This window comes from Primulina eburnea, chromosome 14 (assembly GCF_022965805.1).
Source record: "Primulina eburnea isolate SZY01 chromosome 14, ASM2296580v1, whole genome shotgun sequence".
In the NCBI taxonomy this organism is placed as follows: domain Eukaryota; kingdom Viridiplantae; phylum Streptophyta; class Magnoliopsida; order Lamiales; family Gesneriaceae; genus Primulina; species Primulina eburnea.
In genome coordinates this window covers 20,715,137-20,733,100 of record NC_133114.1, presented here as the reverse complement: position 1 = coordinate 20,733,100, position 17,964 = coordinate 20,715,137, and the positions used below count along the sequence as shown (strand labels likewise).

The following is a 17,964-nucleotide window of genomic DNA, read 5'->3' as shown; positions in this document are numbered from 1 at the left end:
AAATACAAAAAAAAAAAAAACTGATGGATACTGAATCTTAAATAAATCATTGACAGATGTATTTTTCTCCAAATTACCCTAATAATAATATCCATGAGTATAAAATTTTTTTTCCCCATAAATTTTTATTATTATAAATAATTTAAAATATATAATATATGAAAAAATATATATTAAAGTGAATGTAAAAAATACTAAAAAAAGAATAATGTAAAAAATATTTTTATAAATCTAATTATCAGATGAATAAATAAATAATTTATTCTTTCCACGTTTTCATTTGTCTTTCGAACCAGACCAAGGCACGAAGCCCACGCATATCCTCACCAATTCTCTCATTTCCAATCTCACACTCCCAAGTTTTACTCTAGGAGGTGGTGCTATGGGAGATACTTTAATGGGGATGGTGGAGACGGCGGTGGGCAAGGCGGAGACGCCTCCAAATGTACAAACTGTGGCGGTGTCTGCGTCTGAGAAAGAGCTGCTGTGCCCAATATGTATGCAGATGATTAAGGACGCCTTCTTAACGGCGTGTGGCCACAGCTTCTGCTATATGTGCATTATCACTCATCTGCAGAACAAGAGCGACTGCCCCTGCTGCGCTCATTTTCTAACGACTTCTCAACTCTTCCCCAATTTCCTACTGGATAAGGTGCGATTAAACTACCTGTGGTTTGAATTTGTTTTGTGATTTTTGTGTAGATTAGATTGAAAAATTCTGGTAGATGGATCGGTGGTTTTTGGTTTTGGTTTGTTTTATTTAAATCACAAAACCAAGCAAATCAAAATGACAACCAACACCCAACTCACAAACCGAAACCAAAAACCACCGATCCATCTACCAGAATTTTTCAATCTAAATTAAGATAAAAATTTTATGAGTTTGTCTCAAGTCACTCACTTTTATCATGACATTGGGTCACAAGCTTAAAGAACGAATTTTAAATTCATGACATTGAAAGCAAAATAAACATTATGGATTTAAATCAGTCTCTGGTTTCAAATTAATCCAAATAGACCCTTAATGATGATGGATCAGTGGCTTGTTCTGCCCAAGCATCATCTTTCCATGTATCAGAACTCTATTTATAGTATTGTTTGCCTGATGCCAGAGGAGACAAAAGCACCAGTATTGAATATATATCCTTAAGTCTTTAATACCACTGACTCAGTTTCTCTATCTTAACCACCCATTCTACTTTAAAACAATAAATGGACCTTGATTGAGTCACAGATTACTTCTGTAATTTGAAACCAGACTTCATTGACAAGCTGCATTGTTTTCCACTGGAAGACTTGCTAAATTCACGGGGACATATAAATACACTCTCAAACTGCCATCATTCATTAATCTAACTACCTTAAGCTAAGTTTCACGGGAAATCAGAAGATCAAATTTGGTGGTGATGATTATAATAAATCATTTAATTCACGTGAAATCAGAAGATCAAATTTGGGGGTGATGATTATAATAAATCATTTAAGACAATTTCTTTGAGTCTGTGCTTCCATTGATTACCAGATGTACAACTATAACGTTGTTAGACTAAAGATATTCTAATTAAACATTTGGATTTGCAGGGAAAAAAACCTTAAATATTTGGAAGTCTATTATCTAATTCTACAAACTATTATACCAATACTTGCAATTCCCTTTTATACTTGAGCATGCAACAGTTTATGATTCAGCATTTTGTCCCTTTATTGCCTGTTTTCGGTGATTTAGCATCTTGAAATGATGTCCTTAATACCGCATCTTATCTTTAAAAGGTTCTCTGTGCCACATTTGTAGCTATTGAAGAAGGCATTTGCTCACCAGTTGTCGAAAAGTGCAACTCCCTTAGAACAATTTCGTCAATCACTGGAACAGGTGAATTCTGGTTAATATTATATAATCCTAGAAAGTAGTTATTATTAGGTCCAGAATTATTAAGGCTAGGATATTGGCTACCCTTGGATATTTTGTCGCTCCCCTCTTCTTTGTTTGAATGAAATCTGGTTATCAAAACCTAAATCGTAATTGTTTTCAAATTTGGTTTTGAAAATTCTGAATCTATATTTTCAAAGAACTTGTAGATTAAAACATGAGATAACAAATTTTAGTATAATCAATTGCTCAGAGTATAAAGAAGCCTTGTATGTGATTCTTTAACTGATCAGAAGTCGAAGTAAAGGTAAAGCCATTTGAATGCTGAAATTTTTTTGTGGAATTTCATCTTTATGTTTCTTAATAGTTTTGTAAAACTCATTGTTTATGTGTCTTCTTAGCTCACCTTTGTTAAGCGTATGAAATGTCTATGGAATAACATGCATCCAGCAACTGCTTGATTTCTCTTACTATCTAATGACATCTAATATGAAGTAAACCAGAACATTCTATTTGATTTCAGTTTATTCTGCTGATTCAGTGAAGTATGCATCCGGCATCCCTCAGTGCTAGGATGTGTTTCTTATCTATGGTTTTGTGCAGAGGCTTGACATCTTTTGTTCTTATACAGGGTTGTGAAGCAACAATAAAGGACTTAGACACTCTGTTGGTTCTGGTGTCAGAGAAAAAGAGAGTAATGGAACAGGAAGAAGCTGAGAGAAACATGCAATTTTTACTTGATTTCTTACACTGTTTAAGAAAGCAAAAAGTTTCTGAACTCAACGAGGTTTGTCCATTATAATATTCAGTGTTGAAGAAGGGATTGCTCCATGATATTGAGAAATCTTGATAACAAAATAATTGTTTGGCATTTGTATTTTACTTCATCTAAATGTCGTACTCTTGTACTAATAATGTCAGGTAGCTCTAGTAGAACTTTGTTCCTCCCAGTTCCTGCGAAACCAAACGATATTAGATATTGGGTATCAGATTCATGCATTAAATTGATTTGGGGTGGGTGAGCAGAAGCCAAAGCCATACTATTGAGTCAAACTCAATTAAAGCAGAGTGTTATACTTGGTTCAGCTCATTTGGATTTTGATTCTTGTGTTAAGAATTTTAGCTCAAGTTGTAGATTTATTTGGTTTGCAGTTCTCAACAGAACCAAGCATATTTTAATCATATCCATGTTATTTTTTCCGGAGAACTATTTCCTTTTCTCCAACAACCAGTGCCAAGTCCAATCTTTCCCTATTTTTATTAAAATTAAAGCCTGACTAGATCTATTTTATGTGTAAGTGTGACTTCTGTGATATGCAAAGATTGGACTTGGCACTGGTTGTTGGAGAAAAGGAAACAGTTCTCTAGGTGCTAATCATTAGCGATGAAAATATGTTAGCTTTAACCTATAATTTATGCTTGGGTAAAACCATCATAAGAAAAGGCATCACAGATAAAAATCTTTAAATACTCTGAGAACACATAGATTTGAAATTAGTTTTATACGTCTAGTGTAATGCTCGTGAAATTCTCTAACTCTAAACTTCTTCGGGGTTGTAGATTTTCATCTGCCCCAGTTGCTTCATCAACTATTTGTCAAGTGAGCCTCGAACCTGGTTCAACTTCATTTTCTTCCCCACCATCCACAATCCAACCTTGTGCATTTGAAGCATCTTTTTCAAGAAGGACGTCGACGTTCTTTCTTTATCTCTTTTTTGCTTGTTAAACAATCTAGCATATAATTGGATAAATGTAGATTGTTCAGCCTATTGACATCCAATCTATTTCTTTTCTTTGTATGAATCTAAAAAAAAACCGAGAAAGTAATTAGTATAGTTAGGAATATGAACATACACTTTAAAAATTAATAATTTATTTTAATTAAAGTTTAAACTTAATCCTTCAAATGTGTGTGAGCATAGTAGGTACTTCACTATGTATATAGATCAAAAGTATCGTCATTTTTTTCCCATGCTTTTGCAGCCAATGCTTTTCCAAATAACCCAGTCTTATCTCTATATTTTGCAAGTTCCTTATTAATAATTGTATCTTGCAGTTCAAACTCATCGGCATACAAAACTTTCATGCATTAAAAAATCCCTGCTGCGAACTCTCTATAAAGAGCAATAGAACTATCTCTGTAGTAGAAGTAGGGATTCAACAAAAAGGATGTGGTATCAATGATGTGTCAAGTCTATTCTACATTTTTTACTCAATAATCAGATAGGTTGATAATTTGATTCGACGTTGTTCAGGGCCACCTTGATATCTTCCTTAGCTCGAAGAAGCTCCCCATATAGAAACCCCATGGGTGGCTTTCTGGCTCCGTCAACCAATCGAAAAACTCTTACCAAAGGAGCAAATATTTTCAAACAAAGTGTCACACCATTCTAAAAACTCATGCACATCACAGTAGAGTAATATCATTTGTAAACATGCCCTTAAACTAGATTTTTCTCAATCAAACTTTGCAATGTGAGGAAGTTTGATGCAATCCTGGTAACTTCTGGCCGGACTATGTCTTTTTTCTTCGTAAAACTTCTCGTCAATGACAGAGTCTTATGGTGAGTATAAATGAAAATGGTAAAAGACTTGGCTTGGTGGATAATCTTTTTAAATCTTGGAAGCTTGCCAATTCTTTCAAGCATGATATTATCAATATGATTTGCACATGAACTACAAAAAATCCCAGGCCACTTTTCTTTCATCAATTTAGTCGCAACCATATTGTTGGTGGGATTGTCTGTTACAATCTGAACAACGTTCTGAGCTCCTACTTGTTCAACACAAAAATAAGTCCAGCTGTAGTATGTGCCTCGTCTGAAGACTCCTTAGACTCTAAAAATACAGTACCCTCCTTGCAATTAACACACAAATTTAATATGCTTTGTCTTTGTCTATCATTCCATGCATCTGTCATAATTGAGCATCCATTATCGGCCCATTCTTCTTCGTGTTTCTTCAACAATTGCTTTGTTATTTCAACTTCAGCTTTCAAAAGTGGCTTTCTAAGTTAATATCGAGTTGGAGGCTTGAACCCTGGTCCAAATTGACCTACTGCCTCCATTAGTTGCTTGAAGTTATCATTATCAAGAGCATTGAATGGGATTCCATTTCATAAGCCCATCTCCCAACATGTTGTTGAACTTGTTGAGTTCTTTTTTTGAATAGACCCTCATTATATTTTTTTGCGAAGCACTTTACTCCCACTTGAACTTACATTTTCTGGAGCAATCATCAATGCATATCTATCGATGGGGCCAAGTGATGAGGTTTTTTAATTTCATATATCCTTTCAATTTCAGTATCTTCTTCTTCGTCTAGAGAAATATTCATCTGTGCTCTACAACTTTCTTCTTCTAGTATTTTGTTTTTCTTTTTGTTCCTCCCTTCTAAAATAGCCTGTTTGCACTTATTACGATCTTCTTGAGCTGCGTTTCGACAACCAGATATATTTGTAGGTATATTTCCTATATGCTCCTTGATTCTATACACTCTACCGGACATCATTTTCTCACACAACTTACATTTAACTTTGTCGAGGTTCTTAGGATCAATCAACTTACCAAACTCCCATCCGATTTCATTTGACTTTCTCTTAAGAATCCCAGATTCGGGCTGAGTGACGGATGCAGTCGACGATGGATTGCTTGCCATTGTTACTCTCCAAATCTTGCTGAATACGAAACACTTAAACCTTTTCAGCAATAGACCAACACCAAGAATAGGATATGTAATAGCTGAAGGATTACAAGAACTCTGAATCTATACCACAAAACCAAAGTCCAGTCAATCATCCATTATACATACGCAACTGATATGTAACCTTTTCACTTAAACTCTGAATCTATACCACAAAATCAAAGTCCAGTCAATCATCCACTATTAGTTTTGAAACATTACTTGGTGCTACTGGTTTTTGGTCCCATCAAATTTCCAGAAAGCAAAAATTAGAAGTGCTGTATTAAAAATTTAAAATAGAGATGGAACGAGAAGGAGTCTTGGCTTGTAGGCTGTAGGAATGGCGTGAACTTCAGAATGAGTCTCTGGAACGAGGAGTTCTGGCCGAGAAGGAGTCTCTGGATCCAGAGTCTAGAAAATAACGAGAAGGAAAGAAAGCCAGCAGACCTAGTGAGCCCAAATTTTATTTTTTTAAATGGGCTTGTTAGCGGATCTTTAAATTTTAACAGGCCATTTTTTTTAAAAAAATCAGGCTCACCTAGGCGGCAGGCCTCCGCCTGGCGCGAAAAAGGTGCGGTTGGCCTCCGCCTAGCGCTTAGGTGGCCGCCTAGGACGCAATTTAGAACACTCTATTTTACTTGTAAATGTCTGGGTTAGCCGTTAGCCTTTTGTTTTGCAGCATTGTTTTCGTTGCATCAAATATGGAGGATCAGACAATTAAAATCCAATTAATAAGACGTCGGCTAATTGATAAAATGCCCGTATGAGACATATTTGAATGATATAATGATTATTCAATTGACATTGAAGAAGTTGACAGGTAGGAAAAATTAAAAGAACAAGAGGTTTTGGTGGATCTTTCTAAGTGGAGCTTGTCTGAGTGAGTGACCATGCATGTAACAAAATAATGGATCTAAACTGAATCGTGAGTCAATTTTTTAAAAATTACTTTTAACACACTTGGAGACAATTTCATAGATTTAATTGTTAATTGATCATCTAAGATGCTAATGAGAATGATAAGTTCTGTAGAATCCATACTGAAGGAAAGTTCGAATATATTCGATTGCCATAGATGAGATGGTGGAGCTTATTGCGTAACCCAGCCGCGGGAGTGGTTTACAGATGTAACCCTCAGAATATTCTGTTTATGTTTGAATCAATATCATCACATTTGTTCTGAATGTGTAAGATATTTTAGTGGTAGGCTGAAACATAATATGTAAGAAGATGATAGCTAACATCTTACCTGATAGCAGGCATAAAACTTGGAATAGAATGGAAATGAGCAGGATCACCAGTTCTGAAAATCTGAGTTCTAAAATGATGTTGCAATGTAGAGATACAATGAATATTCCAGATATAGCCACAATATTGATGCTTGAAAATAAGACCAAGGCAAGGAACCATTCACATTGTGAACTGCTGACGTGGATTGAGAGATAGAGTTTGATGTGGTGAAGTTAATTGAATAAAATGGTGCAGGCATCAGTTACGAGGATGTTCTAGTGTGGACTAGCTGAAAATTGACTATACTATAGTTTAGAGGGGGGTACATTGGTTTTTGTAAGTATGTGTTTGTAAAACTATATACATGTTATGGTTTACAGCTATAAGTTCTCAAAGATTTAGCTATCATCCATCAAAATTGATGGAGTCTTCTACTATCTTACCTCTTATTTTTAATTTGAGTCCAGTTTTTAGTATTTTCTTATGCGGTCATTCCGTTTTAAAATTTGTTTCTTAAGTAATTAGTTTACCCATCTCGAGTTCAAATGGGAGTTAACACTTATCTTCGAAGTTTTTGGTTCTTTCATTAATAATTTTAATTAAGTGGCTATATTTGTGAATTAGTCTCATTTAGTTTCAAGTTTTCTGAAAGTCTATTGTATTTCTAGCAATAGTTTATAAAATGCTTTATAAAAACTGTAACGTCTATCTTCTTTTTAGGTGCAACACGATCTCCGGTATATCAAAGAGGACATAAATGCTGTTGAAAGGCACAGAATAGAGCTTTACAGAGCAAGAGACAGGTCTTCTAGTAATCTACAGATGATCTCTTATGAACCAGTGGTAACAAGATCTCAGGCTTCTTCGGTTGATAGAAATACTTCCGGCATTGTTATTAACTCTTGTGATGCAAAAGGAGTAATAACTTCTGTTAACTTCAAAAACAAGAAAGAGGAGAAAAAGGCTCAAGTTAACCCCCTTGGAACCCAGAGCAAGGATGCTTCTTTTAATGGGCCAACTTCACAGCATATAAGTCAGTCTGGCTTGGCCGTACTTCGGAAAAAGCGCGTCCATGCACAGGTTGGGAAAACACAATTACTGTTATGGTTGTGCTCTTTGATTATTCTGAGAAAAACTGAATTTAGTGAATTGCTAGTGATTTACTTTTTTAAGATTTGGGCCAGACTCTGTTTCCAAGATTTAGATCCGTCTTTCAGTTCATACTGGTGGCACATTGTAATTGTCAAGAAATAGTAAAAAAATAAAAATAGATATCAAAATAATTTCTATGTGCAATTTTTTTTAAGATTTTTGGTTTTTAATCTATTACAATCTCAAGGGAATCTTCCACAAGCATCGGATAGCATGTAATATTTTAAAAAAGATGTTGGCAATTTCGATATATTTCCATTAGCTCTACAGCTGTGATTCTTATATTTGCTTCCAATAGTTTGATCATACTTCATTGTGGAAGTGCATGCAACATTTTGGTAATTTACCTGATGTGGCTCATAATTTTCCAAAGATGAAGAGTGAAGACATACAAATTCCATCATTTTGTATCTTTGGAACCTTTTCTTCATTCTGCGGTTGTAATTTCTTGTCCTTTAATAAGCAGTCTGCCCACAAATTACTTTATATACCTGTTGTAAATGTAGAAGACTGCACAGTATGGGGAACATGTTTTCATTGGTAATTAAATCAAGAGATACATCATGCACTTGTATAAAAATCTGATCTGCCTTACTTCCCTATTAAGATAAACTGATAACAGCCTAATCTAATAATTTAAATATAAATCTGCTATCTTAACAACTAATTAAAGATAATAGTCATTATTATCCTTCTTCGATACCTTTTTGTTCAGTTAATTTAATCGGGCGATTTTCATTGCTCTTATGAAACTCTAAAATTCTGGACCTCAGAAAGTCATATTATCTGCAACTGAGTATTTGAGAGGCTTGAATTTGGATGGTTAAATGAAATGATGGAAAAACAACTTTGAATAATTTGTCAATTTCATTGAAATTTTTTGATCTAACTCAAGTATTTTATTACCTAAATAGTTGTTCGATTTAAAATTTTCAATTGATACCTTCGGGGACTGAAATTCTATGAAATTCTATGTTATATGTCAAAGATGTGGAATTTATTTGAAAGGATCCCGGTACAAAGATAGTGTGATATATAGATTTTTCCCTGTTGGATCTTGTAAAGGCAGTAAAATTTGTTTTAGAACTTTGGTTATTTTCAGTAGCATTTTTTCTTGTGAAAGAGATTGCATACCTCATAAATAAACTTAAAGTGTCATTTTCCTTTTATCCTGGCAGTGGGGGATGATTGCAATAGGGTTATCTCATTTGTTAATTTTGTTAATTGACAGTTAAAATATGTTTCAACTCAAATTTCATTTAGTATTTTTTTTTCAATTGTCTTGTATCTTTTAGCTATTAATAAAAAAATTATTATATCTTTTTTGATTAGTTGTTTTACTACAATACATCAATGATAGTGGTGTTGCTACATGAGCATAGAATGTAGTTATGGCTTTGACTAGAAAGTTCATTAGCTAGGGAAAAAGGTAATTGCAAATTTAATTTAAAAGTTTTATTTAGTTTCTTATAAGTACATGGTTAATGGTCTTATACTTGTGTTGCTGAAAATTTTGAAATGAATGATGACGGGCTCCTTGTTTTTTTTGTAGCAAGAGAGGCACTTGATATGGATTCTTACTTCTATATTCTTATATCGTTGTGTACTTGACTAGTGGCCATAAATGAAAGCTTGATTTTCCCTCCTAATGCTCTTCTTGACCTTTCAAAATCTTACATTCGCCATATGGAATTCCATATAGTTAATTTGGAGGACGATGCATTATTATTTTTACTTGGAAAACAACATTTGTTATTTTCATGTCTTCTACGGGCTTGATTTGTTTCTCTCTAAATAGCTTTCTTGCTTGTGGTCCAGGATTTGTTAACATATTTTACTTTTATTTTGTTAAGTTGAAGAATAATAGATATATGGATAGGTTGATAATTTTAACCTGGATACCCGGTAGCACTTTAGAACTGAAATTTTCTTGTACCTCATGTTCACCTCCTTCCTGTGAAATTATTATCTTTCTTTGTAGTTTAATGATCTTCAAGACTTTTATTTACAAACACGACGCCAGGCAAGCAACCAATTGCCGAACCAATTAAAGAAAGACAAAAGTAAATTCAATAGAGAAGGCTATAGTGTTGGTTTAGTTGATTTTCAGACAGTTCTAAGTACTTTCACACGGTACAGGTAGAGTTCTAGAGTCTTTTTCCATAAAGTATCATACAATCATGCTTGGTCTTCATTTTCTATTTTTTCAAGCTATTTTTCTAATGTATTTTAGTGACCTTATTTTGGAACAGTCGATTGCGAGTACTTGCTGAGCTTAGGCATGAAGATCTGTTTCATCATGGCAATAATATTGTTTCAAGGTATGAAGATGTTGGTAACAAATTCCCTAGCCTTTTTATCAATTGTAGTTTCTGCTTAAATATGTAAAAGTGCTCTGTAATTATTGCAGTATAGAATTTGATCGAGATGATGAACTGTTTGCCACTGCTGGAGTGTCACGGCGCATTAAAGTCTTTGATTTCTCTTCAGTAGGTTTCTCTCCCCTGTATCCCTTCCCTTCTTCCCATTGCATGTGCCTTGTTTGTTTTATGTATATTTAGGCAGGCACATACAAAATGAAGTGAGAGTATGTACAAATACTAAACTCAGAGGAGAGGTACAAATGGCGTTTGTTGAACTTGAGGAGTAATTGGAAAATAAAATAATAACAAAGAGAGTATTTTGGGTATTTGCCCTTCAATATTAATGATTGCACAACCCAAGTGGCATGAGGCTTAAGTAAACATCCAAAAACTTAAATCACTGCCGGGCCAATGGAATTTTTCAGGCTTAAAGAATCATGCAAACACAGGATGATGCAGGATAAATAAGTAATTTAACCCTAATAATGCGTACCAAACTATATCCAGGAGAATTGATTGGATTCTGTTCCTCGTGTTGGAAGCTTGATATACATGAATAAAATCCAAGATTACATGATGTCAATAAAAACTGTTATTTCTATAAATCAGTCTGTAACTTTTCATTTTAGATTAATTTAATGAGAAAAATATTTCTTCCAGTGTTTCTTATCTCAGTAAACGACAACAATTCTATTGTGACATAGATCCAAGCCCGCTTAGATGTTATTGCAGATTGAGTTCCTATAGCATCTACTCTGTATCCGTTCTCGTAATAAAAATGGTAAGCCCAAGTTTCTATAGGAGTCTATTATAACTCCTTATTGATCAATTAAAACTCTTTTCCGAACCAATAAGGAACAGGGGTTACACAATCACCCCTCTTTCAGAATGCAACGTTCATTTCGCTATTTAACCCAATCAATCCACTTGCACTTGGAATCTAGAGGTGACAATTTTTGTCAAGCCGAGGTCCACACCAGTGCAAGTGTGATTGCACAATCAGATCCAGTAACAGCTACTCCAAATGGTACTAAATAGTCAACTCATGTTTTTATAGAATCCCCTCCTAACTCTTTAATAATCAACTTTTGGGACAGAGGGTCTACATTTGATATTAGAGCTACTATGATCACATGTTTGATTTTCATGATTTCACGATAATATGATTGCTAAGAAAGGATTGTTGGGGAGCAACAACACTCTAACGGGCTCGCGCGACTTTAATTCATATAAGAGAATCTTACATTTTTTGCAGCAGCTTATGAGACTTAAGAACATGCCTTTTTAATCAGGTTGTCAATGAAACTACAGACGTGCACTGCCCAGTTGTGGAAATGTCGACGCGATCTAAGCTTAGCTGCTTGACCTGGAACAAATTTGCCAAAAACATTATAGCTAGCAGTGATTACGAAGGAATAGTCACTGTTTGGGATGTGACTACACGACAGGTATCCAGCTGAGCCATGAATTATATATTACTTCTTGCCACCAAGCAAAAATCCTCATTGGCTTAATGGTGGTGCTCAAATTTGTGTTATTTGATGTTTTTTTGGTTACTTGGAAAATAGTTAAAATTTCTGGCTTTATACAGAGTGTTGTGGAATATGAGGAGCATGAAAAACGTGCATGGAGTGTAGATTTTTCCCGAACTGAACCGTCGATGCTCGTCTCTGGTAGTGACGACTGCAAGGTGAAGTAAGAACAATTTTCATTATCTAACTGGAGTTATGGTTAACTAATTCTGGCAGACACTATAGGCCAGAGAGAAAATGAATAATTTGATTGAGAATTATACAAATGGACTGCACTCTTTTTTAAGTTGCCTTCACATGCTTCAAAGTTTGGTTGTTTTATCACCTCTAATCCTGTTGATCAAATTTTTGTTCATAATTGATGTTTTCTTGGTAACTACTAAAACTGTTTGGAATATTCCAACACAAGTAACCTGAGAAACTCATAAATAATAACATTTAAATAATTCAACAATTGATTTGGCATAGAGCGTCAGTGCTCGAGGTAACAAAATATAGACCAACCAATTTCTGTTAACAAATAAAATCCTTGGAATTCATGATTGTTAAGATTCATATGCATAACTTAGTTAATTGAATGATAATAAACCTATGTCAGAGTTACTATATGACTTGGATAAATGCATTAGATATATATCAGTGAAATAATGTATTTGTCTTCAAATTAAATTGATCTAATGGCTGGGAGTTCAATTCTAAACCACCACACTGAACTACTTTAAGAACCTCTATGAGATAATAAAACTCGACGCAGGTTAATCATGTGCCTATTTGTTAGAGAATGATATAGCATGGCAGCTTATGAATGTCTCACGATATTTTATTATTTAAAAATATTGTAGAAAGAACCAGAAGAAGAAAAAGAAAGAATCAAATCCATCAAATAAAAACGAGAAGTATGTCTCTGAAAATATGATTAGTTTTTCTCTGGTTTTACATACCACTGGGTCTGATAATTTATACAGAATAATCAGACTTAGTTCTAGGTACATTCCCTTGAGTTTAGGTACTAGACAATAATTATCCTTAATTAGCCTATGTACCTAAGAAGCAAATATTCACAGAATATCTCTACACAAACACAATAATTCCTTCCATTGTCTCCCAAATATATGCGGTAAATAATAAAATAGTTAAGCACTTCATTTTCAATTCTCGAATATTTGTCTAATCTTCGTAAAAAATATGTAAATGATTAGTTTTTTACTCATTTAAACATGAGAATGTCTAGATATGAGACTAATGGTATTCACTTATCGAGTATTAAACTAGAAAAAATGTTGAATAGTTTTAGTAATTTATCAAGTCGCATCTATATTCCTTAAAATGCACATTTATCCCCTTCCTGTAAGGTTTATTTTTTGTTAATAAACAAATAGGGATTTGCTACCCTCCATGATATTGGCTGATGTTTAATTAAAGTGAACGGTGTTCTATGTCTCATACTAATGTTTAAACATTGTTGGTCATGGTTGCCTTTTGCCTTTATAGTGATGCTAATAATGCGTGATATTGACCATGGAATATGAATGAACAAAAACTGGAGGATTAAGTTTGCTTTAAACCTTTTTATTAACAATGGATTGGATGACACCGTCAGTCTCTTGGTTGGGAGTGGTCATGAGTTCAATTCCATGTTATCCCCTTTGTAGTAATACTAAAAACAAGTTTGCATGTTTTTTAAAGATTTGGTGCATAACAAATGTTTTACCCGCTTTATTTATTTTTGTGCAAATCCATCTGCCTCATTGGCGTTTAACAAAAATATGGACTGTATAGACTGCTAAATGTTTTTCTAGCCTGAGATTGTTTTAGTGGTTAACGTTTAACTCTGTGGATCTAAATATTCCTTAGTGTCCCTTTTGATGTCAGCAAGTGATGGAATTTCAGGTTAAAGTGTGGTGCACAAATCAAGAGGCTAGTGTTCTCAATATTGATATGAAGGCAAATATATGCTGTGTAAAGTATAGTCCCGAGTCTAGTAAATTTGTTGCGGTAAGTTCTCCTCTTTGTTAGCGTATTCCAACTTCTCCCATTATCCTTATTTATGTGGTGGTGGGCTTAGTAGCAAAATTGAGTGGAAATATCCAAAACCCGCCATATCTATAGACAAACTATGTAGGAAATATAAAATGGGTTGATAATTGATTGGTCGTCCACGAGGGTTGACCTGAGCCAGAATATTTCAAGTATATCTTTTTGAACTGTTGGAGCAAGTAGTTTCAAAATGGTTATGGAAAATAAAAGTAAGAGGTCTTAAAGAAAAGATAGAACCATTATTGAAGCATATGCATTATGAAAATGGTTCCTTCCCATTTCGTGATCGGTATTAGATCACGACGGGTATTAGATCACTGAAGAATGATCGTTCATAAAATGGTTAATAGTTTAATTATAACAATCTAGAACAAAATAAGTTTTTTTGCAATAATTTTATCCAAAAAAATCATTTCATTTTTCAGTCTTTGGTTGTTTGAGTTGATATTCTTATTTTTTTCCCAAAGCTAGCAGTTAATTGCTAACTAAATTTTGATGCATTGACGTACATTTACATTGTCTATCATGTTGAAGATTTTTTCTTTTTCAACAATTTCTTACTAGATCTTAATGTTGAATACATTAATGCTCCGTTTCATGCCATATTATTTGAAAAGTATCATTATATATGTTTCAAAAGCCTGTTTAATATCCAACGAATTCATATTCTATATGATAAAGAAATTTGATTTCATTTAAGAAAATTGCTATCTTTTTATGCATTTTATCTTTTTATACATTTTCATAATCGAGTTTATTTTTCTCTTTGAACTTTAGTTAATTAGATTACTTATGAATATGTTTGTCAGATATATACTATAGTATACAACCAAAACCTATGAAGTAGAAGAATAAGAAAAATAGTCATTTGAAGTGAGGTTCTTGGATCAAGGTTTTTTTACTAGTTCCTTGACAAATTTTGAAGTTGATGTATAGTATATTTGGAATCCCACATTTGGTCATGACATAATGTGATCCAAATCGAGAGTTGTAATTGTCCTGTTGCAAAACGGAAGTAGAATTGTTTTTACAAAAATAATGAAAAAAAGAAGGATAATTTTTTGTTCAGAATTTTTTTTGAACCTTTTGGCTATTTGAATGGATACTTACAATTTATTTTTGAATTATATGCTTATTGAATTAGTTTGAAGAAAATTTAGTTGAGCATGATTGCATTAATGATGTTTGAAAGTTTTCATTTTGAATTATAAATATTAAGATTGACTTTGTATCACATGTAATAATTTCTCTCATTTTTAAAATATGGTATTTAGACACGCTCTTGGCATCCTTTGGGAGGGGCCAAAGAGAGAACTGCATAATGTTTGGCAAAGTCGAATAATTTTAAGCATTATAAAATGAATAATTTGGATTTCCTTCCATGATTTCTTTGAATTTGGGGTAATAAATGTTTGGATTTATTCATTTCGGCCATTATTTTGTTTATAATTAAATTCGTCTAATTTTAAAATATTTAGTCAAGTTGAATCAATGGCCCTTGAAAATGCAATCTTTGATTAAAAGATGGAGGAAATGAATACAGTTCACCGTATTAAATAACATGAATTATATTACTTAACATGTTCAAGGATTTGAGGACAGGTATCGAACCGGTCAAAAACTGGTTGGACCAGTTCACAATTTTTTTAATATTTTTTTGGATTTAATTTTTTAATATTTTTTTTGTTATTTATATGATTATTTGAATTTTGAACTTTGTTAAAAATATTATTTTAGTTTTATTAGAGCTTATTTGATTTTTTAAACCTGATTGAACCTTTATTTTAATGTGTGCCGGTTCAATCACCAGCTCATTTATGAAAACATTGTCCAAAACATTTATAATCATGCTTTTTAAGAAAATTTGTAACATACGGAAATAAAATGAATTTCTTTCATAAAATAATGTTTTATTGTAGGATATTTATAGTTGAATTACAAACGTTTTCTGATAAATAAACATTAATTTTTCGTTGGTCTTATATCAATCACGAAATGGAAACGAGTCATTATCATAATCCACATGCTTCAATAATGTTGCTATTTTTGCTTTAGGATAAAATGATCATCCTCTTACTTTATTTTCCATAAATATTTATTTTAAAATAATGGAAGTTGATGGGAATTATTGGATAGAGCAAATTACTCCCTCCAAATAATTAAAAAACAAATATTTCGGATTTTTTATATAACCTTTTTAATTAAAAAATATGATAATTATCAGCCTAATTTTATATTTCCTACATAACCTTCATCGTATAACTTTTGCTTGAAGCAATCCTAATACCTACCTTGTCTGTGCAGGTTGGTTCTGCTGACCATCACATCCATTATTATGACTTGAGAAACACCTGCCATCCACTCCATGTTTTTGGCGGACACAAAAGGACAGTATCACATGTTAAATTTTTATCCAATCACGAGCTTGCTTCTGCATCAACGGACAATACTCTGCAATTATGGGATGTTAAGAACAATCTGCATGTAAGTTTCTCATTAAAGAGAGATCATATCCTATCCCCCTACAATCACTTTTCACCCATGTTATTGTTCTTTTGTATTATGGTATTTGTGAAACAGAGATTGATGTATTTCAGGTCCGGACCTTTAGAGGGCACACAAATGAGAAGAACTTTGTTGGTCTTACAGGGAACAACGAGTTCCTAGCTTGTGGCAGTGAAACAAATGAAGTGTTTATCTACCACAAGGTAATGGTATCCTACTTAAAGTAGCTCTTGTTTTGTCACTTGTTAGAGTTTTGTTGTTTCTCTTTGTGAAAAATCCGTGACATTTCGCAAAACATAGGCTATCTCCAAACCTGCGACATGGCATAGATTTGGGTCTCCTGATTTGGATGACAACGACGAAGATGCGGGATCTTATTTCATCAGTGCGGTGTGCTGGAAGAGCGAAAGCCCGACCATGTTAGCTGCCAATAGTAAAGGAACAATCAAAGTGCTGGTCCTTGCTGCTTGAATTGTATAGGTAAATAATAGCAATATTGAGCGAAAGGTGGAACCTATACTTAGGTTGGTCTTTACATGATTTTATCCTCACAAATTTATAGCACATGCATGACTCTATGCTCACTTATTATGTCGTGTAATTATTGTTAGAGGACAATAAATGTTACTGCTGTCATATATGGTAATTTACGTGTCATACCGATCAAAATATATCGTTTTGGTCGTTGCACATATTCAAATAACTATTTTGAACCATCGCCATAAACAATTCTTTCAATATGCACACAACCTTGATTCTCGCATTCGATATCAGAGCCTTTATTATGTTCAGATTCTCGTTATTGCAAGTTGGAAATGTTGGATCAATTTTATTTACATGGATGTGATGTGGGTTGTTTATTAAGTTAAATATAAAAGTAAGAGTGAGTCTCAGGTGAGACCGTCTCACGAATCTTAATCTGTGAGACGGATCAACCTTACCCATATTCACCGTAAAAAGTAATACTCGTAGCATAAAAAGTAATACTTTTTCATGGATGACCCAAATAAGAGATCCGTCTCACAAATACGACTCGTGAGACCGTCTCATACAAGTTTTTCCCTAAAAGTAAAGTGATCTATTAAAGTTTTTCTTATTGACTTTAATTTAACTACTATGTTGTAGGCTTTTAATGTGTAGAGACATAAATTTAATTTTTGTTTTATGATAACCTAAAATGGAAATATCAGAAAATAATGATAAATATTATCTATATATAAGTGATGGTACGCAAATCGCGCACAATCACGTTCTCTATCATCTCTTCCGTTAAGAAAATAATTCAGAAAAGAAAACTAAAAGATTCTTTTAAGGAAAAATGTATGTAGATCTGGAAAACCAAAAGGCGTTTTAAAAAATTCAAGATTATGGTTATAGGTACGCTTACGCTTAAGTTTTCAGTCAAATTCTTAATTATTTAACATGACAGATTTTATGGTTTATGTGAATTTTTCCCAACAAGTGATATCATAGTCACTCATGCTTGAATCAATGAAATTTGTTCAAGTTTTGGATATCGGGAAAGAAATTATTTGAATTTTTTTTATATGACTTCAGATCTAGAAAAAGGTTAACGTTTTAGTTTTTTCTTTAAAAA

General features: G+C 33.3%; 1 protein-coding gene across 1 annotated transcript; it reads left to right on the top strand.

The window, feature by feature from the left end:
- Positions 1-279: 279 nt before the first annotated feature.
- On the top strand, positions 280-17,038 carry LOC140811691 (E3 ubiquitin-protein ligase COP1-like). The gene is made up of 13 exons (XM_073169742.1): positions 280-652; positions 1,793-1,870; positions 2,499-2,654; positions 7,499-7,858; positions 9,912-10,069; positions 10,183-10,251; positions 10,341-10,419; positions 11,586-11,741; positions 11,885-11,983; positions 13,716-13,820; positions 16,167-16,346; positions 16,460-16,570; positions 16,668-17,038. Exons 1-13 carry the CDS (start codon positions 383-385, stop codon positions 16,836-16,838), a joined length of 1,992 nt encoding a protein of 663 aa, XP_073025843.1. The 5' UTR covers positions 280-382; the 3' UTR covers positions 16,839-17,038.
- Positions 17,039-17,964: the final 926 nt, after the last annotated feature.